This window comes from Mugil cephalus, chromosome 23 (genome assembly GCF_022458985.1).
Source record: "Mugil cephalus isolate CIBA_MC_2020 chromosome 23, CIBA_Mcephalus_1.1, whole genome shotgun sequence".
NCBI lineage: Eukaryota > Metazoa > Chordata > Actinopteri > Mugiliformes > Mugilidae > Mugil > Mugil cephalus.
In genome coordinates this window covers 3920641-3939704 of record NC_061792.1, presented here as the reverse complement: position 1 = coordinate 3939704, position 19064 = coordinate 3920641, and the positions used below count along the sequence as shown (strand labels likewise).

Here is a 19064-nt window from a genome sequence, read left to right as displayed (position 1 = left end):
TTCGGTGTCTGAAATGATTCGACATAAAGGGAAAAAAGAGACAGGGACGGAGAAAAAAAAAAACAAACGCAAGGTTTCCTGTCTAATAAAACCCAGCGGGAGGAAAGATTACTTTTCTTTATGGAGGAGGTAATTACAGGAAAGGCTGCTTTTATGAAGGCATAAACTCGCGCGAGAAAGCGACGGGAGATGAGGTAGGGACACCGCGGGGAAGTAAAAATATATTACGATTGAGAGATGCCCCCTGTAATCTGTCAGTAGGAATTATCATGACACTGTGGCGGGAAAGATACGTGTCACCTTTCTGCTTTCCCTTTTTGTATCTTTCCGCTGCACCTTTTTCTATCCCGTGTCTCTCCCCTGCGCCCCCCCCACCGCTAGAAGCGTTTCTGCCCGAGCGCCTCCCGCATCCGCTCGCTCCCACATTTGTGCTTAATCTGTGTTTATAGCGGGGTTAATCCTTACCTGGCAAAGGAGCACACTAGGTTAATCTGGAACAGGTGGGAGCTGTGTCATGTGGCACATACACAGGTGGTAAATGATGGAACAGCAAAGGAAAGAAAGAAAAAAAAAAAGGCTTAAATGGCTTCATGCTTGGACAGGTGCATAAATATGTATAGAAAAAAATCATGCTACAGGACATATTAGAAAAATGATAAAAGTAATCCTTAGCCCAAGTACGTGAGATCTGATTTATTGCTTCTTCAGCATGATTAAAGCACATCTTAAACAGGTTTCATGTATTAAAGTGAAAAAAAAAAAAAATAATAATATATATATATATAGTTGTGAGCTGAGGTCAGAGAAGTTTATTATACTGCGCGCTTATTCCGTATTTATTTGGAACTACGTGTAGTGATGTGATGGGGTGCGGCATTCCAACGTAGTAACCCACACATTCAGCGCTGATAATTTGCCCACGTGCATTCAAGACTGCCTCTTACCCCATACGGATCCAATTCAGATTATATGCACGAGTCTCTTGAGGTTGTTTTTTGATGCTAAGAAAACATTTATTCATTGCTCTGCAGCCCCTTGTCAAAACCAAATGTGTGGCAGGGAAAGGGCTCTCATTCCGAACAATGATTTCTAACCGTGGCAATTATTGCCTTCAGTTTTTTGGGCTCGGAACGAATATAGAGGTTTTCTTGCGTTTACATCAACACAACATTTATTTTTCTAAAAAATGGTAACCGAGATACCATATGCAATTTGGTGATTTTAGGGTTCCTATAGTGACGTTGTTGGGGGTTGCCAGGGATCAATGGGATTAAATTTATGTCTCAGTGTCATTACAATTGACAGATTATGACTTTATGTCCAACAAAATGACTGCCAGGACATTGTGCACAGCAGTTATAGATAAAATACTGCAGTGAACAGCGTGCAGACATTCCCCTTTTCTTGATGTAACAGCTCATATATGTATTAGGGCCACCCGTGAGAGGTAGGTTTTTTTTTTCAACATGCACTTTGAGAAAAACAGTCCAATATAATATATCAACAGTATAACTCAAAAAAATAATTACAATACAAACTTAAATTCTTAATTAATTATTAATTGAGCCCCACGGACTATCAGCGGTACCATATTCATACGGTACTGACGGCTTAAAGGTCTACTTTTGACTTTATTTTCAAAATTACGACTTCTTTCTTGAAATTGTGTTTTGACTTTTTTCTCAAAAATTACAACTTTTTTTTCTTAAAATGTATGATAAAAAAAATGCTGCCTCCTCTAATATTTTTTCTCGTGGGTTTTATTTTTAGAAGTAAGTACAAAAAGTAGATGAGGAGATGCCCAGACAGCAATACCCTGGGCACAATATGTAAATATTATACATATATATAATTGTGTTATATTTAATTCTGTGAATGTTATCAGTCATCCATTGAAATAACCTTTTATTTTATTTTTACAAAAAGTGCGTTTAATCTGCTTTCATGTGCATTAATTAACATGCGATTAATCGTGATTAAATATTTAAATATTTTAATCTATTGACAGCTGTAGCGATAATAAATGATTGCGAGCAATGTATCATTCAGTTTGGTTTATTGCACAGTTTAATTGTTCTATGAGAAATTTAGAACACCTTTCAGGACCTTCAGTGTGGACACGTGGATCCACTGTAGAAAAACACAATGGAACGCAAAAGACAAGGAGCTTGGCTCGGCCTTGTGCTATTTTAGCAGGTGTGATGCCCTCAGTTCACTTTTGTATAAGCTCCAGGCAGCGGAGTGAAAAAAAACAAAAAAACAGTGCCGCCGAGTCACATTTTTCCGCACTTTCTCCGTTTGGCCGCAGGTGATGCACGCACTTTGTCGCGCACATTGCTGCGTTTCACAGACACAGTCAGACGTCACAGCTTTTCTCACACACACTTCGTAGTGCTGCACGCATTAACACTTGATAATATGTTTCCAAGAATGGGCGCTTGTGACGAACAGTGTAACACTGCGTTGTCAGCCAGGGGAAATTTTTCTTTCATTTTTATCTTTCACACACATTTTTTTTTTTCCAGTGTCAGACTCCGTTATTTACCCCTTTCGGTGCACTATTCTCTCTTTATCTCGCATCTCCTGCTATGGAGGTAGTACATTTTCATTTGTCATCTGCCCATCGTTACCTCAATTTCTTCTTTTCTCTGTCTTTCTTGCTTTCGTTCCCTCATCTGCCCAAATTGGATCCACATATGTGAGAAAACCACATATTGACTGTGATCTTTGCCGTCTACGGTCTGTAGCACTTTGTTCCCCTTCAAGTTCAGACATATTCAAAAGTAAAACACCATCCCTGCAGTGTTATCCACAGGTTTCTAAGTGTTGTACCGCACGTGCCATCTGTAGCTTCTGGCTAACAGTGGCAGAACTGAGTCAACAGCTACTGACAAACTCATTCTGTAAACAAGGAGGAAACCCATTGCCATGACTGATTTAACAGTGCAACACACATTTTAATAACTGACGAAATGGCAATCACAGGCGAGCGTCTGCGGTTTCAATTTACTGCTCACAACAAGCGTGCTGCTTTGCTTGAGGTGCTCAGAGATGCAGTGTTTGCAGAAGATGCTTTCTGGGTGTTCAGATACTCCCAGAGTAATAACACTATTGGTCTATCTACCTATCACCAGCAAATATCACAGTTTGCATTTTCTCTGCTGCTGTTGACATCCTCCCTAGTGAACTTGATGTTGTTCATGGCATGGTAATGTTGTTTGTCTGAATTTGAGCAGATTGGCCAATTTCAGTGACGGTGACGTAAACTTGTAAGGCCATATTTGATCAAGGGTGAAGTTGGTTCAGTTGGACATAGTGCTGTACTTTATTAGTTTCATCACAATCTTTATTTCTTGCCGGTTAAGAGACTGGTCCTGGTCTTCCACGTGAAGAGCAGCGCGGTATTCTACAATGTGTGTGGCAAGGAAGGGGAAGGCCCAAATGCAGGAGACACAACTCACACAGGCAAATTGAATGATGTCTTATTGAATGAGGAACAAAAGGCACTTGGTAGGTCAGCAGGTTGCACCAGAAAACCCAAATTCAATAGCAAGTTAAATCCAATCAAAAGAGAAAGCAAAAACCACTGTACACGGCACCAGGGGATCAAGGCAGGAACAACTGGGCAAGAAGTACAGACGACTCGACGAAGAACCGAGACATAGTCAGGTGAGGCTACTGAAGGAACACACAAGCAGAAACCAATCATGCCATCAGAAGTTGGGAACCACAGACAAGAAGTCAAGCAAGACACGAAAGAAAAAAACAAAAACAGAAAACTCAAGGAAAACCAAACAGGGTTCCGTTCCATGAACAGGAATAGGTTCTTACGTCAGTACCGTGACAGAATACCATGGTATCACAGGACTTAGGGTTAATTTTGTAACCTTGTCGGTAAACCTCTGAGGGATTAGGTGGTTAGGTTGTTGGCTATGTTCTAGGTAACCAAGTAATACCGTTTCCTTGAGTACTTTGGGGATTCCATGAACCCATCTGGGTGGCTTGCCTTGGATAACAATGGTAATACAGCGGTAGGTCAATGGCTTTGTCCTTTTTCCAGTCGTAGAAGGCAGCTTACTGCCTTCTGTGTGCAATTGCTGGCAATTTCTGGTCTCGGAGTCAAAAGTTGCCCCGTCTTGGAAGCTTAGTACATTTCTTAGCTCCATGTTTTGTATTATCACCTCTCTGCCACCCCCCATTCCCTTTTCTTCTGTTGCTCCCTCTGCCTCTTCTCCTGCTGCGTGGCTGCAGATGATGGGTATCAGCTCTACATTTCGGAGCCTATAAATGTATTTTTTCCAGGACAGCTGCAGACACACACACACGCACACACACACTCATGCACGCAAAGAGTATAGCAGCGGCTTGGCCCATCTGTGCTACTCCAGTGGCGGGTGGGGTGGGAGGGGTGGTGGTGGTGGGGGGGCGGTGGGTTAGGAGTGCATGCGACAGCCTTATTTCAAAATGTAACACATGCAGCTCTACTTTCTCTTGTCTGGGGATCTCTCAGTGGCTAACACGCCCGAAAAAAAAAAAAAAAAAAAAAAGACAGCTCATGGATGCGCGTGTTTGCGTGGGCGCTGTACATGTGTGAGTGTCGGCGAACACAACAGTGTTTGTGGCACGAACACAAACGGAGAAGCTGAGGCTGACAATATTTCATCCGTGAGTGTGGTGCTAATTGACACTGAGGCTGACATAAGCTTGTCATCTACGTCTCTAGCTTCTTAATCACCCCCGCCCCCTCTTTTGTTTTCTGTCTTTCCCTCTCGTCTCTCTTGAGCTCCCACCCGGTCTCCCCCTCCGTCATCTCCCACCTTCCCTCTTCCGTCCCTTCTCTATCTCCATCACTTCCTCCCCTGCCTCATCTCTCAGCAATGACCAGATCTGATTGGATTTAGTCTCATATTCCCCTCTGTGGCTAATAGCCGTAACCGTTGCTAGGCAGCCGGGGACCAAAACAGCGACAAACATGGCTGCTGCGCCGGGCCACGCCGACGACAGAGATGGATCACTTGTTTGCCAACACGGGGCCCCCTTGCTTACGCTCTCACCGAGCTCCATTAGGGCGTTAAAAGGCCCGTCGAGAGTGGCATCCATGGCGTTTTGAAAAGCGCCACGAATTCATCCATCTGTCCCATGGAGCGCGAGCCTATTAGGAATGTATTCTTGGATGATAAGAGCGGAGCCTGCGTCATTGCCAGGCAGATATGAGACAAATGAATGACATTTAGCGTCAGACTCAGTTAATCATCATTTCAGTTGAATGTGATCTCGGCTATGGAAAGCTCAGTGCGTTAACTTCTGAACCACAAACATAACTTATTATATAACCATATTACATGCAGACACGACGGAGGGGACTTAATAACGGTGTGCTTGAGGTGTAATCTTACACCTATAAATCTTTGTAATTATAAGAAACCGCTCCTGTGGTATTTTACACTCAAGTGCACCGCAAGCAGCCTGTACAGGCAAAGATAAAGAAGCGTCACGCCCTGTATGATGTCAAATTCATTTGCATAGAAGAAGAGGATTACATTATCCATGAGAGAAATTACAGCCTCTACATGGAGATTTATAGTTCAATTTTCGGCGCATTGCCACTTCAACTTTTAGTCAACTCAATTACATTCAGATATATTAGCGGAAAATAAGCTTTGCAGCACTGCGATGAAACTTCATTGCACAAAACAAAATTTCGGTATATCTTCGGTCTTTCACACATCCTTTCAACCAAAGCAGCCTCCACGTTGCCGGTGAAGACATCATATCTATGACAGAACACATATGGAATTATGAAAGAAGTGTTAAACGAGGTACCCACCTTTTGGCTCTTGGGATCCTCTCAGTCGGCATCATGAGGTAGTCACTTGGAAGGATTTTCCAACAGTCTTGAAAGACTTCAGAGAGGTGTCAGAGTGACCACTGGTTGGCTGCTACGTCTTCAATCTGTGGTCCAACTCGTCTTAAACCATCTTAGTTGAGTCTAGGCTGGGTGAGCGTGGAGGCCAGGTAATCTGATGCATCACTCAATCACTCTCTGTCTTGGTCAGATAGCCCTAAACAAAGAGTGCGTTTTCGAACTTTTCGCATAGAATTTGAACTAAACAAAGCACAATGAGAAAAGTGGTCCAACGTCCATAAATCTACCCAACATATGTTGTTAGTATGCCCAAAAGACTCTGATCAGTTTAAATGGACACTAAATTTGGAATACTATGTTGTCAGACACCACAGGCCTTCTATTTCTCACTCCATTGAAGTGTATAAACTACATGCTCTGCTTTGGCCAGAGTGTTTTGACCTTGGGGTGAACAAGTTTCTGCCTCAGTTGATGTTCACAGGGGTGCGGTTTTTATTGAAAACCCTTTTTCAAATCTATTGTACCAGTCAAAATTTTCAATGGCTTTTGTTCTGGGTCGTCTGGGTTTCTTCTGGATCTGGGTTTTAATTGATATTTTCCACGATGCAGATTAATAGTGAAGACGGCAAAACTATGAAATGACACATAGGAAGGATATGTGTTGAGGATAGGTGTTGAGCACTTGTCGTTGGTTTTGCCTTCAGTCTATGGTCCAACTCACCCCAAAGCATCTCAGTAGGGTTTAGGCCAGGGTGACTGTAGAGGCCAGGTCATCTGATAAAGTACTCCATCACTCTTCTTCTCGGTCAAATAGCCTGGGGGTGTGTTTGAGGTTAAAAAACTAATGACGGACCCACTAAGCGCAGACGAGAAGGGATGGTATGCCGCAGTAATCGCGTCGTAGTTCTATGTCTTCAGCATTAATCTACATTGTAGAAAATAAACTAAAAAAAAAAAAAAAGAACGAAAAGGTGTATCCAAACTTTTGACAGGTACCATATCCATGTGGTAATATTTACAGTTCCAGATTTATGGGTGTTAAAACTCTTGAAGCTAATGGTCCCTTCACTTGCTGGGTCCTCATTTCAAATACCCAAGACAGGATTTAGCTGCAGTCGCACAGTTTGGGACATCAGAATTCTACTCACTATACTGCCCCTTATGTTATTTCCTATTTTCAAAGAAAGCAAGAAATGCTCAGAGACCCACACAAGGTATCTTTAAAAAGAGAAAGAAACATGAAGCACGTTGTACGATTACACAAAATCTCTTCGAGGTAATTTTAAGTGTTCATTGCCTAAATTCCAAGTAAGCAAAACCTATTTTAAGCTCCCATCAGTGGAAGGACCATTAAGGTTTAGGGCCTTGTTAAATAGTGGTTGTGTACTTATTAAAATGAGTATCTCTATTCTCTGCAGCAAATGTTACTGAAAGCCGTTACACCATAGCTGCACTTGTCTTTTTGCCAACAGGTGAGCACACTGAAGGACAGACCCAGACAATAACTAGGCCATGCTTTTTTGGAAGCAGCGCCAGCTGAAATGCCAGTGAGGGATTTGTGTGTGTGTCTCTTGGGATCTAATTTCTTGAGTCGCTGTTGAAGTTTAACATAGGAGTCAAGAACATGTTATTCCAGCGGCTTACGCCACCTGCAGCAGCTCCTCTCAGCTCTATTCACACTGCAGTTAGGAAAGTCACACCACCTCCAGTGTCCATGACAGGGGTGTGGGACACCTAGATATGTGTGAAATACCTCCCCAGGGCTACTACCGCTCACCCTTCATCCTGGCCAAGGTTAGATCAAACATACTCAAGTAGTGATGCATAAGCTTGCTATGTTTTTGCCTGTGTTTATTTTGTGTCGTGTCCTTTTAGGTGTTTTTCATTTAGCCAAAAGTACTTTTGTACTCTTCAAGTAATTATTGAGGAGGTATTTTGCTTGAGCACTGGCGTTGGTAGAAAGAAACCAAGGATGTTCGCGTCAATCCAAGCCAAGCCTTTTTTCCTTTATTTCCTATGCTCCCTTCTGCTGACAGACACCAACTGGCTGTACACCATGGTGTATCAAAAACAACTTCCCCGTTATCTCTCGTCACCATTAACTGAGAAACCGATGGGTTGACAATGCGTCCTCCGTCCACTCTCAAGTAGTTTCCCAGACTCTATTTGCCAGCCTGCTGCTTTGATGGCTTGTGTTGTGCGGGCCCCTAGCCCCGCCACTTCTCTTCATTGTCCTTCCGCTGCTTGTGTTGTTTGTGAAATGCTGAGGTTCGGCGGACGTAGGGGCGCCTTAGGTCTGCACACCTGTCCCCTGCTGTTTGGTCGACCAGTTAACTGCAATTTATGTTTCCAGCGGAGCTTCGGACTCAGCGGGAGTTGTTCTCCCGGGAACAGAGCAATGTGTTTGGACATAAATGGAATAAGTTTTCTTCTGAAAAGTACGGAGCCCAGTAGGTGACTATATACTTATGAGGTGTACCGACATTACCATTGGGCTATCAAGAGATATTCATAAACCAAAGACAATTGTATAGACAATTGTAAGATATACCGGCAGTTAAAAATTAGCAGACAATTAGGAAAAACTGCAGGAAGTCCAAAGCAAGCTTCCGGTTCCAGTTTTTGTTTGTCGTTTATGCAGTAAAATAGTGACTTTTGTACATCCTGACATTTTCAAATGACTTGTTTTGTCCAACTAACAATCCAAACCCAAATGTATAAGTATAGAACAGAGAATTTTCACATTTGAGGAGCTGAAGACGTGCTTTGCAAATGACATTTGCATTCTGCCAATCGAAAAACTGAAGAATTTTCCCAGCAGGATTCAGGTGGAAGTGTTTCAATGAAGCGGAATCGCCTTGCCTTTTTCATTTCATTGTCCACTGTCACGCCTAATAAAATTCACACAGTGTAGCTGCCAGTCACTCTGCAAAAATGTTTGGTCTTTACTCCTGTCTGCCTCTTCCCTCGCTGAAACCTCAAGTCTGTGAACAGGCATGGTGCTTGTGTCGTGCAGGTTTTTAACTCCAACTGCTGAAGTCGAAAGGCAGAGCAAGACGTTGATGCGTGCTTTTGGCAAAACTGCGAACAATATTCTAAACGCCTCATCAAAAGAAATCAACTGTGAGCCTTAATTTGCAGTGGTCTATGTTGTAACCTGTTGTTCCCTAAATTCTGTCACACAGAACACTTCAGTGAGACAACAGTTACTAAAGGAGATGTGTCCCCCAGAAGAAACAGCATGAGGGAAAAAAAAAAAACTAGTAGTGGATGTGTATGTGTGTGGATGAATGTGAAGCTGTGGCAGGTTTCAGTAGCCGAACAACAGTTTAAATGGGTTATTGATCGAGTCTCTCTCCCCTGTAGTCTCTGACACTCTCACTCAATTCGTCTGACTGCACACACACGTATATGCAAATGTAGTCACAGTTGTGTCTCACACACACATAAGTTTTTATACAGTAGACTGTAGCAGCCTACATTGTATTGATGCGGGAGAATGTCCTTGGGCCCTAGCGAGTCAAGACACATTGCCCACAAAGTAATTTACAAAATCAATAATAACTGAAAAACTGTACTAATGAAAATGGCATTTGTGGACATTAACATCAGTGGTGCTACACTGTGCAATACGACAACCATAAACTGCTTTGTAGATTGCCCACCACCTATTGAGCCGAAGCTTCGTTAAAAACCATCTGCCCCGATATGTTGGGACACATAATGTCAGTATTGGCACCCCGTCAAGCCGTTGGCAAGGTAGCCTAGTCTGAGTATCATCTTTGCTGTCAAGTGACACAAAACCCAAGATGGCAAAATGAAGAAAGTATGATGATAGCGGCATAACCTGGACAAAGTCATATAGTCATTGAGCTAAAGTTCCGTCTGATGCAAGTAAAGCAAAATGCCAATGGAAGGGTACAGGCTACACCGGGAAGAAAAAATGGTACATGATACCAAATGGTGAATCTTTCAACAATTTCTGGAAAAGAACAGAAGATAATTGTAGGAGAAGTGGCTCCTGTTGGATTGTAAAAGTTATTGCTCTCCATTCTCACTGCAATAAAGAGTGAGCACAGTGCATGTCTTCGTGTGGGAAATGCTGAAACGGTACCTAGGTTGTCGTCTACAACCCCCCAGGTTGGTCCTTTAGGGCCACTCTGAACACAGCAGTCGTACTTGTCTCTGGAAAAAACTACCCACTGACTGATACATCTACCATCTGATGATATAACCAGCAGTTTACCTGAGTTGTCTTTGGAACCCTGCAGTGCGATATAAATGGGTCCGTACCAAAGTTAAATGCGACATTCTAACAGCATTGTATCAAATGCTCCATAAAATATAAATGTGAAAGCACCCTAAGGCAATGCAGTGATAAATTCTTTGCTTTAATTTTTGGGTAAGCCACGACCTAAAGAAAAAGCTAAATCACGCAGCACAGATATTTTCTTCTGGTTATTTATTATGCGCCGGCAGTTAGGAGGGGATCCTTTGGCGAGGACACTAGAAGAATTTCTCCATTCCAGATGACTAACTTACTGCACTTCTACACTCACCAACCACTTGGACTCACCCTTGTCTTCAGAACTGCCTTAATTCTTCGCAGCATACTTTGAACAAGGTGCTGGAAACATTCCTCAGAGGTTTGGGTCCATGTTGACATGATAGCATCATGCAGTTGCTACAGATTACTGCCCATCCATGATGCCAGTCTCTTGTTCCACCACATCCCAAAGGTGCACTATTGGATTGAGATCTGGTGACTATGGAGGCCATTGGAGTACAGTGAACTCATTGTCATGTTCAAGAAACCAGTTTGAGATGATATTAGCTTTGTGACATGGTGCATTATCCTGCTGGACGTAGCCATGGTCAGCAACGATACCAAAAAAATATCCACCACACCATTACACCACCAGCTGCAGCCTGGACCGTTGATACAAGGCAGAATAGATCCATGCTTTAATGTTTACGCCAAATTCTGACCCTGCAATCCGAATGTCGCAGCTGAAATTGAGACTCGTTAGACCAGGCAACATTTTTCCAATCTTCTATTGTTCACTGTCCAACTGTGGTCTCAGTTTTCTGTTCTTAGCTGACAGTAGTGGCATCCAGTGTGGTCTTCAACTTCTCCAAGGTTGGATGTGTTGCGTGTTCAGAGATGGTATTCTGCATTCCTTGGTCATAACGAGTGGTTATTTGAGTTTTTGTTGCCTTTCTATCATGGTATCATGGTGGAGATGGTTGCGCGTGAAAATCCCAGCAAGTCAGCAGTTTCTGTAAATACTCAGACCAGCCCGTCTGGAACCAACAACCATTCAAAGTCACTTGAATCCCCCTTTCTCACGCATTCTGATGCTAGGTTTGGCCAGGCAGTGTTGGGGAGGATTGCGGCGTTTATGTCATTGTCAACCCCTGATTTCTTTTATGACCTGTTGAGAATAAGATATCATCTGCAAAAAATATGTCACCTCACGTTTGCATTTGTTTTAAAAAGGGATCTAACAAAGATCTGAATAACCAGGTTTCTAATAACTCATTTAGAAAGAAATTCATGAGGATGAAGTAGATATTTTTTGCCTCACCAGCTATAAAACAGTTGTGAACGGATCGCCTGTTTAGACGAGATTGTTTGCTACGTGCCTTCCGTTTCATTCATGCTCCACCGCTCGCCTATTATCTCACGTTGTATGTGTGCGTAAGTGTTTTGTATGTGTGTGCGCACGTCAATTGTCCTCCTACACTGCACTGATCAACGTGGGACCTTTTAATTAAAGGAGAAGTTTCATTATCAGCTCCATTAGTCAGTGGCGGTGTCAACATGACACACAGTAACACACACTGAAAGAGTATCGTAGCAGGGCTCGTATCATATTTAACCTGATGTTCCATTTCAGGATGAGGGTGTAATTTATTATCCATAATGGGAAGTGACCCCATTTTCAGTTAAATCCGAGGTGCAGGAGAGGCGTTATTATAAGACATTATCCCGTCCATACTCGCTTTCCATTGTAATACTTGTCAGAAGCCACACAGAGGTTTCTGCTGCAAGCAGTCCTTTCCCCACAAGGACTCCACAATCTTTTATATTGCTTTGTGAGAAACAATTCCACCACATCATTATTGACTTAAAACGAATCAAGCCCTCATGGAATAAAGGTCCAAGTATGATCATGGTTGAGGGTGATGATATTCAGACCTTTATTTCTGTTGAACTCCATTCCAAGATTACATTCAGTTAGTTGAGGAAAAAACTGCAACCTTGGGCTTTTTGAAAACAAATTAAAGTGGAAAATACTCACCCATCGAGCTGTGAAAGCAGCTCTGCTTTTCCTTGTTTTCTTTGTTTGAGAACATTAAATATATAAAATTTATTTTCACAAGGAAGAGAACAGGCGAGTGGCCTGGGAGGAAGCTTGGATTTTCACAAAATCTGTTTTTATTTTCTTTTTTTTTTTTCCTTTCACTGAGGGCTAAATGAATTAAAGCAGAGTTTATTGTGCAAGTCGCCAACTGCAGTGGAACAAATACTGTATCTCCAACCCCGGAACAGCTCTCACTGAGTTATAGACTGATCTGACAGTAACGAAAAACAACAGATATTTTTCTGATAAGGCAGTCACTGAGTTAGATTAGGTGATTAGAAAATTATAAATTCTTCCTGTCACTTCCGAGAGCAATTAGGGGGGAGGTAGCTTCCTGACAGAGGGGAGTAACAACATACATGGTATCAAGAGGAAATTATTGGTCATCTATTCTTTTCTTGTTTGGTTCCTACGATAGACTGTAGAATAAAAGGGATGACACGTCCCCATTTCCTTTTAATGAAACTTTGACACTACATTTATTCATTTTTCCTATGGGGCCACGTTGCCAAGTATTTTTCAGTGGCAACTGTCCATCATCCTGACACATCTTGCCTACTGTACTGTTTTAGTTTGGCACAAGCCTCATCCACTAACAAGGCGGAGATGGAGTTAACGACCACCAGGGGGAGCTCCACATACTTTAGCTTGAAGCCTAGCATAAGCTCTATACTCAACAGTGCTTCCATCGCTACTGATGGTGTCTAGAAATACATTTTGTTACAATGACAATATTTGCTACCTACTAATTTTAGGACCCTCAAAACCTACACTACAATGTCACTTTCACGAATGAAAGGTGCAAACTATTCACTGCCTATTCCTTGTGTCTGTGAAGGTTCTCAGTCATCCAGGTCATGGTAATCCAAAAAGCGTTGAATAAGTCCAGCTGACCTTATTCAACCCTTTTTGGATGCCTACTATTCCTTACTGTCTCATTGAATCCAGTAGTCGTATTGCGGTATAACATTTACTGATTTGCTCAATTTATTTATTTGTTTTTTTAGGCACAGAAAGTTTCAACTACAAATTTAGAACTTTTAAATGCCTCATTAGGCTGTTCTGCGTTCCCCCCCCCCCCCCCCCCTTTTTTTTTTCCTTTGCAGAATGAGTTCCTTTCCAAATGAGACTCGGATAAGAAGTTAAAACACCTACTCTCAATAAGTGATTGGCAGAATGAAATTAAAACACATCCAGAAACACAAGAGGAAATTCCAATTCTGGGTTGATGACTCACTTTTTCAGAAAAGACCCGTTCTATACAGAATGATTAGATTTTTTATTGGTTTAGAATAGCATTTTGTTAATAGGCGAAAGGCTCTAAAAGGAGTCTGAACTAGCAGAAAGGAGAGCAACAAGTAGAAACTGTGCCATGCTTACTTGCAGTTTGTCTTGTGACGGTGACGGCCGGCTGTGAAGGCCTATGAGTGGTACGCTGATTGATATGATGAGGATGCAATTAGCCCTTAGCAAGATTAGAGTAGCCTGTTATCGTGCTAAGCACCACTTATAATTGTGTGTGTTTGTGTTTGAGCATGAGGCATAGTAATCCATATTCGCATACAGTATTGAATACAGGGTCTCAGTTTGGCATAGATATCTATAAATCCTCTTTCCTGACCAATTTTTTTTTATTTCCTCCCCGCAGATGAAAGAGAAGACGTTCAGAAGAAGACTTTCACAAAATGGGTAAACTCACAGTTGGCTAAGGTAAGACAGCTTGGTGTTTCCTCTAGTAAAACCTTTTGTTTCTTATCTCACACTGTGAAAACTTTTACTCATTCCTGTAAAGTAAGATGTAACTCTAGAGAGGTCATATTTTCATTGTTTAGTTGTGAGTGTTTCCTCCCATTTAATGTTTTCGTGTCATTTCGTTTCCCACTGGTAAAAAGCACTGTTTTTCGAGCAATGATAATGTGTAACCTAGGTTACAGGTAACGTGCAGAGCAGCATTTATTTTGATGATGATGAGGACTTTGACTCTGCCAGGTAATTGTTTTTTGTAACCAATTGTCCAAACCCCTAATATGTTCAATTTATTTTCAAGGACAACTAAAGTTATCAAGTTAGCAAGAATTACTCTATTGATCATGTTTTAAAAAGCACCGTAAGAAAAAATCACAATCATAGCGCTGTTGTCAACTTTTCTCACAGTGCAGTTTGAAATCCTCCCCAAGTTGAAATTGTTGGATGCTTTTAGTTATATTAAGCTGATATTACGCTGCGTGATTAATATACTGGAGAGATTTATTGTGGATTGGGGAATGGTATCAAAAAAGAAAAGATATCAAACATTGGTATGGTAAACATTTTTCATGTGGTGTGTAAAGGCAAAATCATTTAAAAACGGCCAAAATATGCTAAGATCCTTAAGACTGCTTTACAGTTGAGCACTAAAGTCAAAGAGTCAGATGTTTTGATTAACCTTTTCTTGTTAGAAAGTTTAGTTAAGTTGCGAATTATTAATTATAGCGTGTACTTCGACAAACGAGAATACTGTCATTAAACTCCAGAGGCTCTTCTACATGGATTAAGGCTTCGGTTGGATCAGAGCCTATATCTATATCTGGTCCTTCAAAACAGTTTTTTGGATTGGTTGCTTGTCACATTTAACAAGATTAAAGGACAAACTTCAACTGCTTCAGTAGTTCTTTCAGGAGGAACCAGTTTTGATCGGGAGAGAATTTCAGTTGGAGACAATATAGGTAGTCTTGATCCTTTTATATAATCAGGGTCTGAATGGCTTGAAATCTCAAGTCTCTATTATATATATAAAAAACATGAAACCTAGCACATATGGATGAGGTGTTGGACATGGATGTGACAAAGATGCCTCCCTCCACGAAAACTCACCCCAACCAGCTCTGTGTTGCAAGGTCACCATGATGTGCAACTTAAATTAACATATGTAACACATTAGCACCCCATATTATATATATATATATATATTTGATAAACCTGCCAATTTGTGCACCAACTGCTTTGGCCTCGGGTTGTTTGTGGTATGTTTTTGTATACTGTAGACAGGCTAGGACAGACCAAGTCAAACTAGAATCAAATGTTACTTGTCGCTGAAAAAAATTCCTCTGAGTGCTGCTTTTTTCAAAATTTCACTGAATCTTTATGAGTAAAGATATATGGGTTAGGATTACAGTTTAAAGGTGTCTCATGGGTATAGGTAAGAGTTTACAAGTGCCTTATCTAAATGCACCTTATGGGTTAGGGTTAGGGTTTAAAGATGCCTTATGGGTTAGGGTTTAAAGGTGCCTTATGGGTTAGAGTTAGGGTCTAAATGCACCTTATGGTTTAGGGTTAGGGTCTAAAGGTGCCTTATGGGTTAGGGTTAGGGTCTAAAGGTGCCTTATGGGTTAGAGTTGGGGTCTAAAGGCACCTGATGGCTTAGGGTTAGGGTCTAAAGACGTCTTATGGGTTAGAGTTAGGGTCTAAAGGCACCTGATGGGTCTAAAGGCACCTGATGGGTTAGAGTTAGGGTCTAAAGGCGCCTTATAGGTTAGGGTTTAAAGGTGTCTTATGAGGTAGGGTTAGGATTCAAAGGTGCCTTATGATTAAAGATACAGTATATGGGTTAGAGTTAAAGTCTCAAAGAGTTACAAAGGTCTCTTATGGGTAAAGGTAAGATATTTAAAGTACCTTATTGGTTAGGATTTAGGTCTAAAGGCACCTTATGTGTTAGGGTTAGGGTTTAAAGGTGTCTTATGGTTTAGGGTTAGGGTTTTCTCTAGGGATGGCACACCACATCAGGCTATCATTGCATTTGTTTGCTGTCCACTTCAATTCCTGTGTCTCCCTCCGATGTTTCAATTTATTTCTCCCTTCCCACTTTCAAAAGAAAACGTACGGGAGCAAGGTTGCACTGTTGTTGTTTTTGTTGGTTTTAATGCCGACAGCTTCTCCCTCCTCCTTTCAGCTGGGGCTGTTTTCCGTTCATCCCTCACAGTCACAATTTTTTCAGGCATTTCCATTTACGGCTCAGACACCCTCACACAAACACAAAGGTTATTCCCACCACGTCCATTCTCTCTCGGCTGGGTTGGTAAAGCCGGGCTGAAGAAAAACCCGAGGGTAGTACAGTGTCGCACAATTTTCTGGTTCTACTTTTTGTTGTTGCCTTTCTCCACGCTCTCACTGTCTGCTGTTGTCATGTAGCTAAGTCAGTGGCACCTTTCCCCCTCAGGGACTGAATCACTCCTTTTGATTTTTTAATTTTAATTTAATTACATTTCTGTGCTAGTGTGTGCTTGTGTTTGTTTGCGGTGTGTGTGCATTACATGGGTGCCGGCACATCACTTCTATTCCCATTTCAAAGTTGATTACACGGGTGCTAGAGGTGTGCTGTTGCCATGGCGATCGAGACTTAAGTGACTGTGTGTGCATACAGTGCGTGTGCACGTTGGCCCTCATTTGCGTGTGTGTGTGAAGCTATTGATACAGAGTGTGATCCAAACCAGATGATTAAAGCCGTAAGGATGGCGAGGCCAAATGTCTCTTCTCTTCTTCACTTCACCTTGTTTACCCTCAGCTCTTTTCTGTCCCCATCCTTTATTTTGCCCCTTCTTCTTTTCCAGTCTTCACTGCCATCTCCATAATTGTTTACTTTCCACTCTCCGTCTCTCTATCCCAGTCTGCTGCCTTACCTAACCTCCCTTTCTCTCTCCATCCATTCTTTCCTTTTCCTCCTATTTTTTTATTCATTTATTTTTTTAAATTTCACTTCCTTCTCCTCTCCTGCCCTCCGTTACCCTCTCCTCTGCGCCGTTCCTCTTTCCTCTCCCCTCCATCATCTTCAGCCTGATCCCCTCTGACCGTGACTGTTCGCGTGCGAGTCAGAATTTCTCCTGGGCGATTCGGTGAACTCACCCAAAAATCGACGTAAATGCACTGAGATCCAAGGGCTCGGACCACATTTGGAGGTGGCCGGACAGGACGCTCCTGTCCTCGGCTGGTTCGTTTTGAAAAAGGAATCACACAGCAAAAAAAAAGCTTGTACTTTGAGCCGAAAGCTGGAGTTAAGTCCTCCTCCCTTTATTTCCAGCAATTCTTCCCTTTCACTGCACACAGCGCAAGACCACTGTGCACATTGCTGCTTCCAGCTTTGAGTTTTAATCAGAGCTTCGCGTGGGTCTAAAACAACCAACATCAGGGGCGTGTATGAATAATTAGCCTAGACATATGTGCCTTTCAGTTGGATCGAGCCTTCACTGCTTGTGTACACTTTCAGCCAGCGCTTCATGCTGTTCATGGTTCTGAAGCAGCAGGAGCAATGGCAGACCAATGTTTTGAGGCAGTAGCACAATATTATATATTATATATCGCGCCCTAAATGATGTGTCTGCGTGTAGAGTGCGGAATTGAAAAAGAAACAAATGAGATGTGAGGTGAGAAGATATATAGGGATACAAGGGGAAGAGATACGGAGGCCACACTCCATCCAGAAACGCTCCCATCTTCTATAGATGAGTCTTTCATATTCACAGGCCTCTGAAGCGTAAGAGGTAGTTAGACAGCAGATGGGACAAACTAAGATTACAGGAGTAAATGAAAGGAGAATGGGACGGAGACAAGGGTGCAAATGAGTATGGAGAAGGGAGAAGCAAAGGGAAATTAATGAGAGGGAAACAAAGGTTCAGACAGGGACACGAAGGCAGAGTGAGGGAAGGGGGTGAGATGGCAGGAGTTGAAAGGTTTCATAACGACAGGCGTGAGGCATGTCGAAAAAAAAAAAAAAAACAGCTGGTGAGATGGCTGGCAGTGAAGCGGCACCCTGTCTGATTTTTGTGTGATTTGCTACTTGGCAAACCATAAAATGAGGCACTTCAGGAAATATGAGGATCTGTCACCAGGGCAGGAAACTGATTTTTTTTTTTTTTTTAAAACCACAGCTGGTACTTTGTTCAAGAATATCGTCAGCTGATCCACTGCATCACATCCGTGCGCTGCTATACGTTGGCGTATGCATCAGTAAGCTGGTTACTACGTTTCCCACAATTCCTTCAAACAACTCCAGAAAAAATGCGTCAGCCTGCTATTTTTGAGTTTTCCTAAGTTAAAGTTAGATGTGGGTAATGGTTACAGTAAAGGAAGTGGTTAAGGTTATGGCGCTAGCAGACTGTTATGTCAGTTTAAGTCCAATGTTTTCTTAACCCATCCATCCATCCTCATATAGACTTTTGTGTCTTTTGGATTCTGTCATCTTCCTTTGCCCATGTCATTATTGCGACACCTGAACAGAAGCTGTTCACTTCAACATGTTTGCTTCGCACAACTACCTAACTTTTTAACGACAAGACGAAACACACCACTACTGGAGGACAAAACGGTCACAAAACATCACAACACTACTCAGATCAAGAATTCCATTAAGCAAAAGGTGTATAGTCAACCATAGTAAAAGCCCAGTGTAAGACATGGCCGTATTACATGAGGATGTTATTGGCTCTTTGACTTTTATGGCTTTCGAGGATTATGAATGACCCACCTCCACCCACTTGGATACAGGGCGTGACATAGGATGTTCTGGCAGTAAGTGGAAATAAAGCTGAAGCTAAAACACATGAATCGTGACCTTACAGTCAAGGACGGTGGAGTATGGGGGTGGGTTTGTAGTATGGAACGAATTGCAGCTACAAGGCCTGAGAGGGAAAAACATTCGAGCAATCGCTATCACTAGCCATTGATTTGTAACATAAATGGTGAAAACGATGTTGGACATCAAGGATAATGGTTATTTTCTCCGCGGTGAAGATTAGTTTGTTCATGTTTTGGCCAAAGCTAATGCAGATTTCATGGGGTTGTTTCATTCCAGGCAAGAC

At 42.1% G+C, this 19064-nt stretch overlaps 1 protein-coding gene across 11 annotated transcripts in view; it reads left to right on the top strand.

Moving 5' to 3' along the window:
• The window catches only part of dmd (dystrophin), a 281198-nt gene that overhangs the window by 76915 nt on the left and 185219 nt on the right, over positions 1 to 19064 (top strand). For all 11 annotated transcript variants that reach the window (XM_047576965.1, XM_047576970.1, XM_047576967.1 and 8 more), the window contains exon 2: positions 13883 to 13944. In XM_047576965.1, the coding sequence (XP_047432921.1) occupies positions 13883 to 13944 (62 nt within the window). The remainder of the gene's footprint in view (positions 1 to 13882; positions 13945 to 19064) is intronic.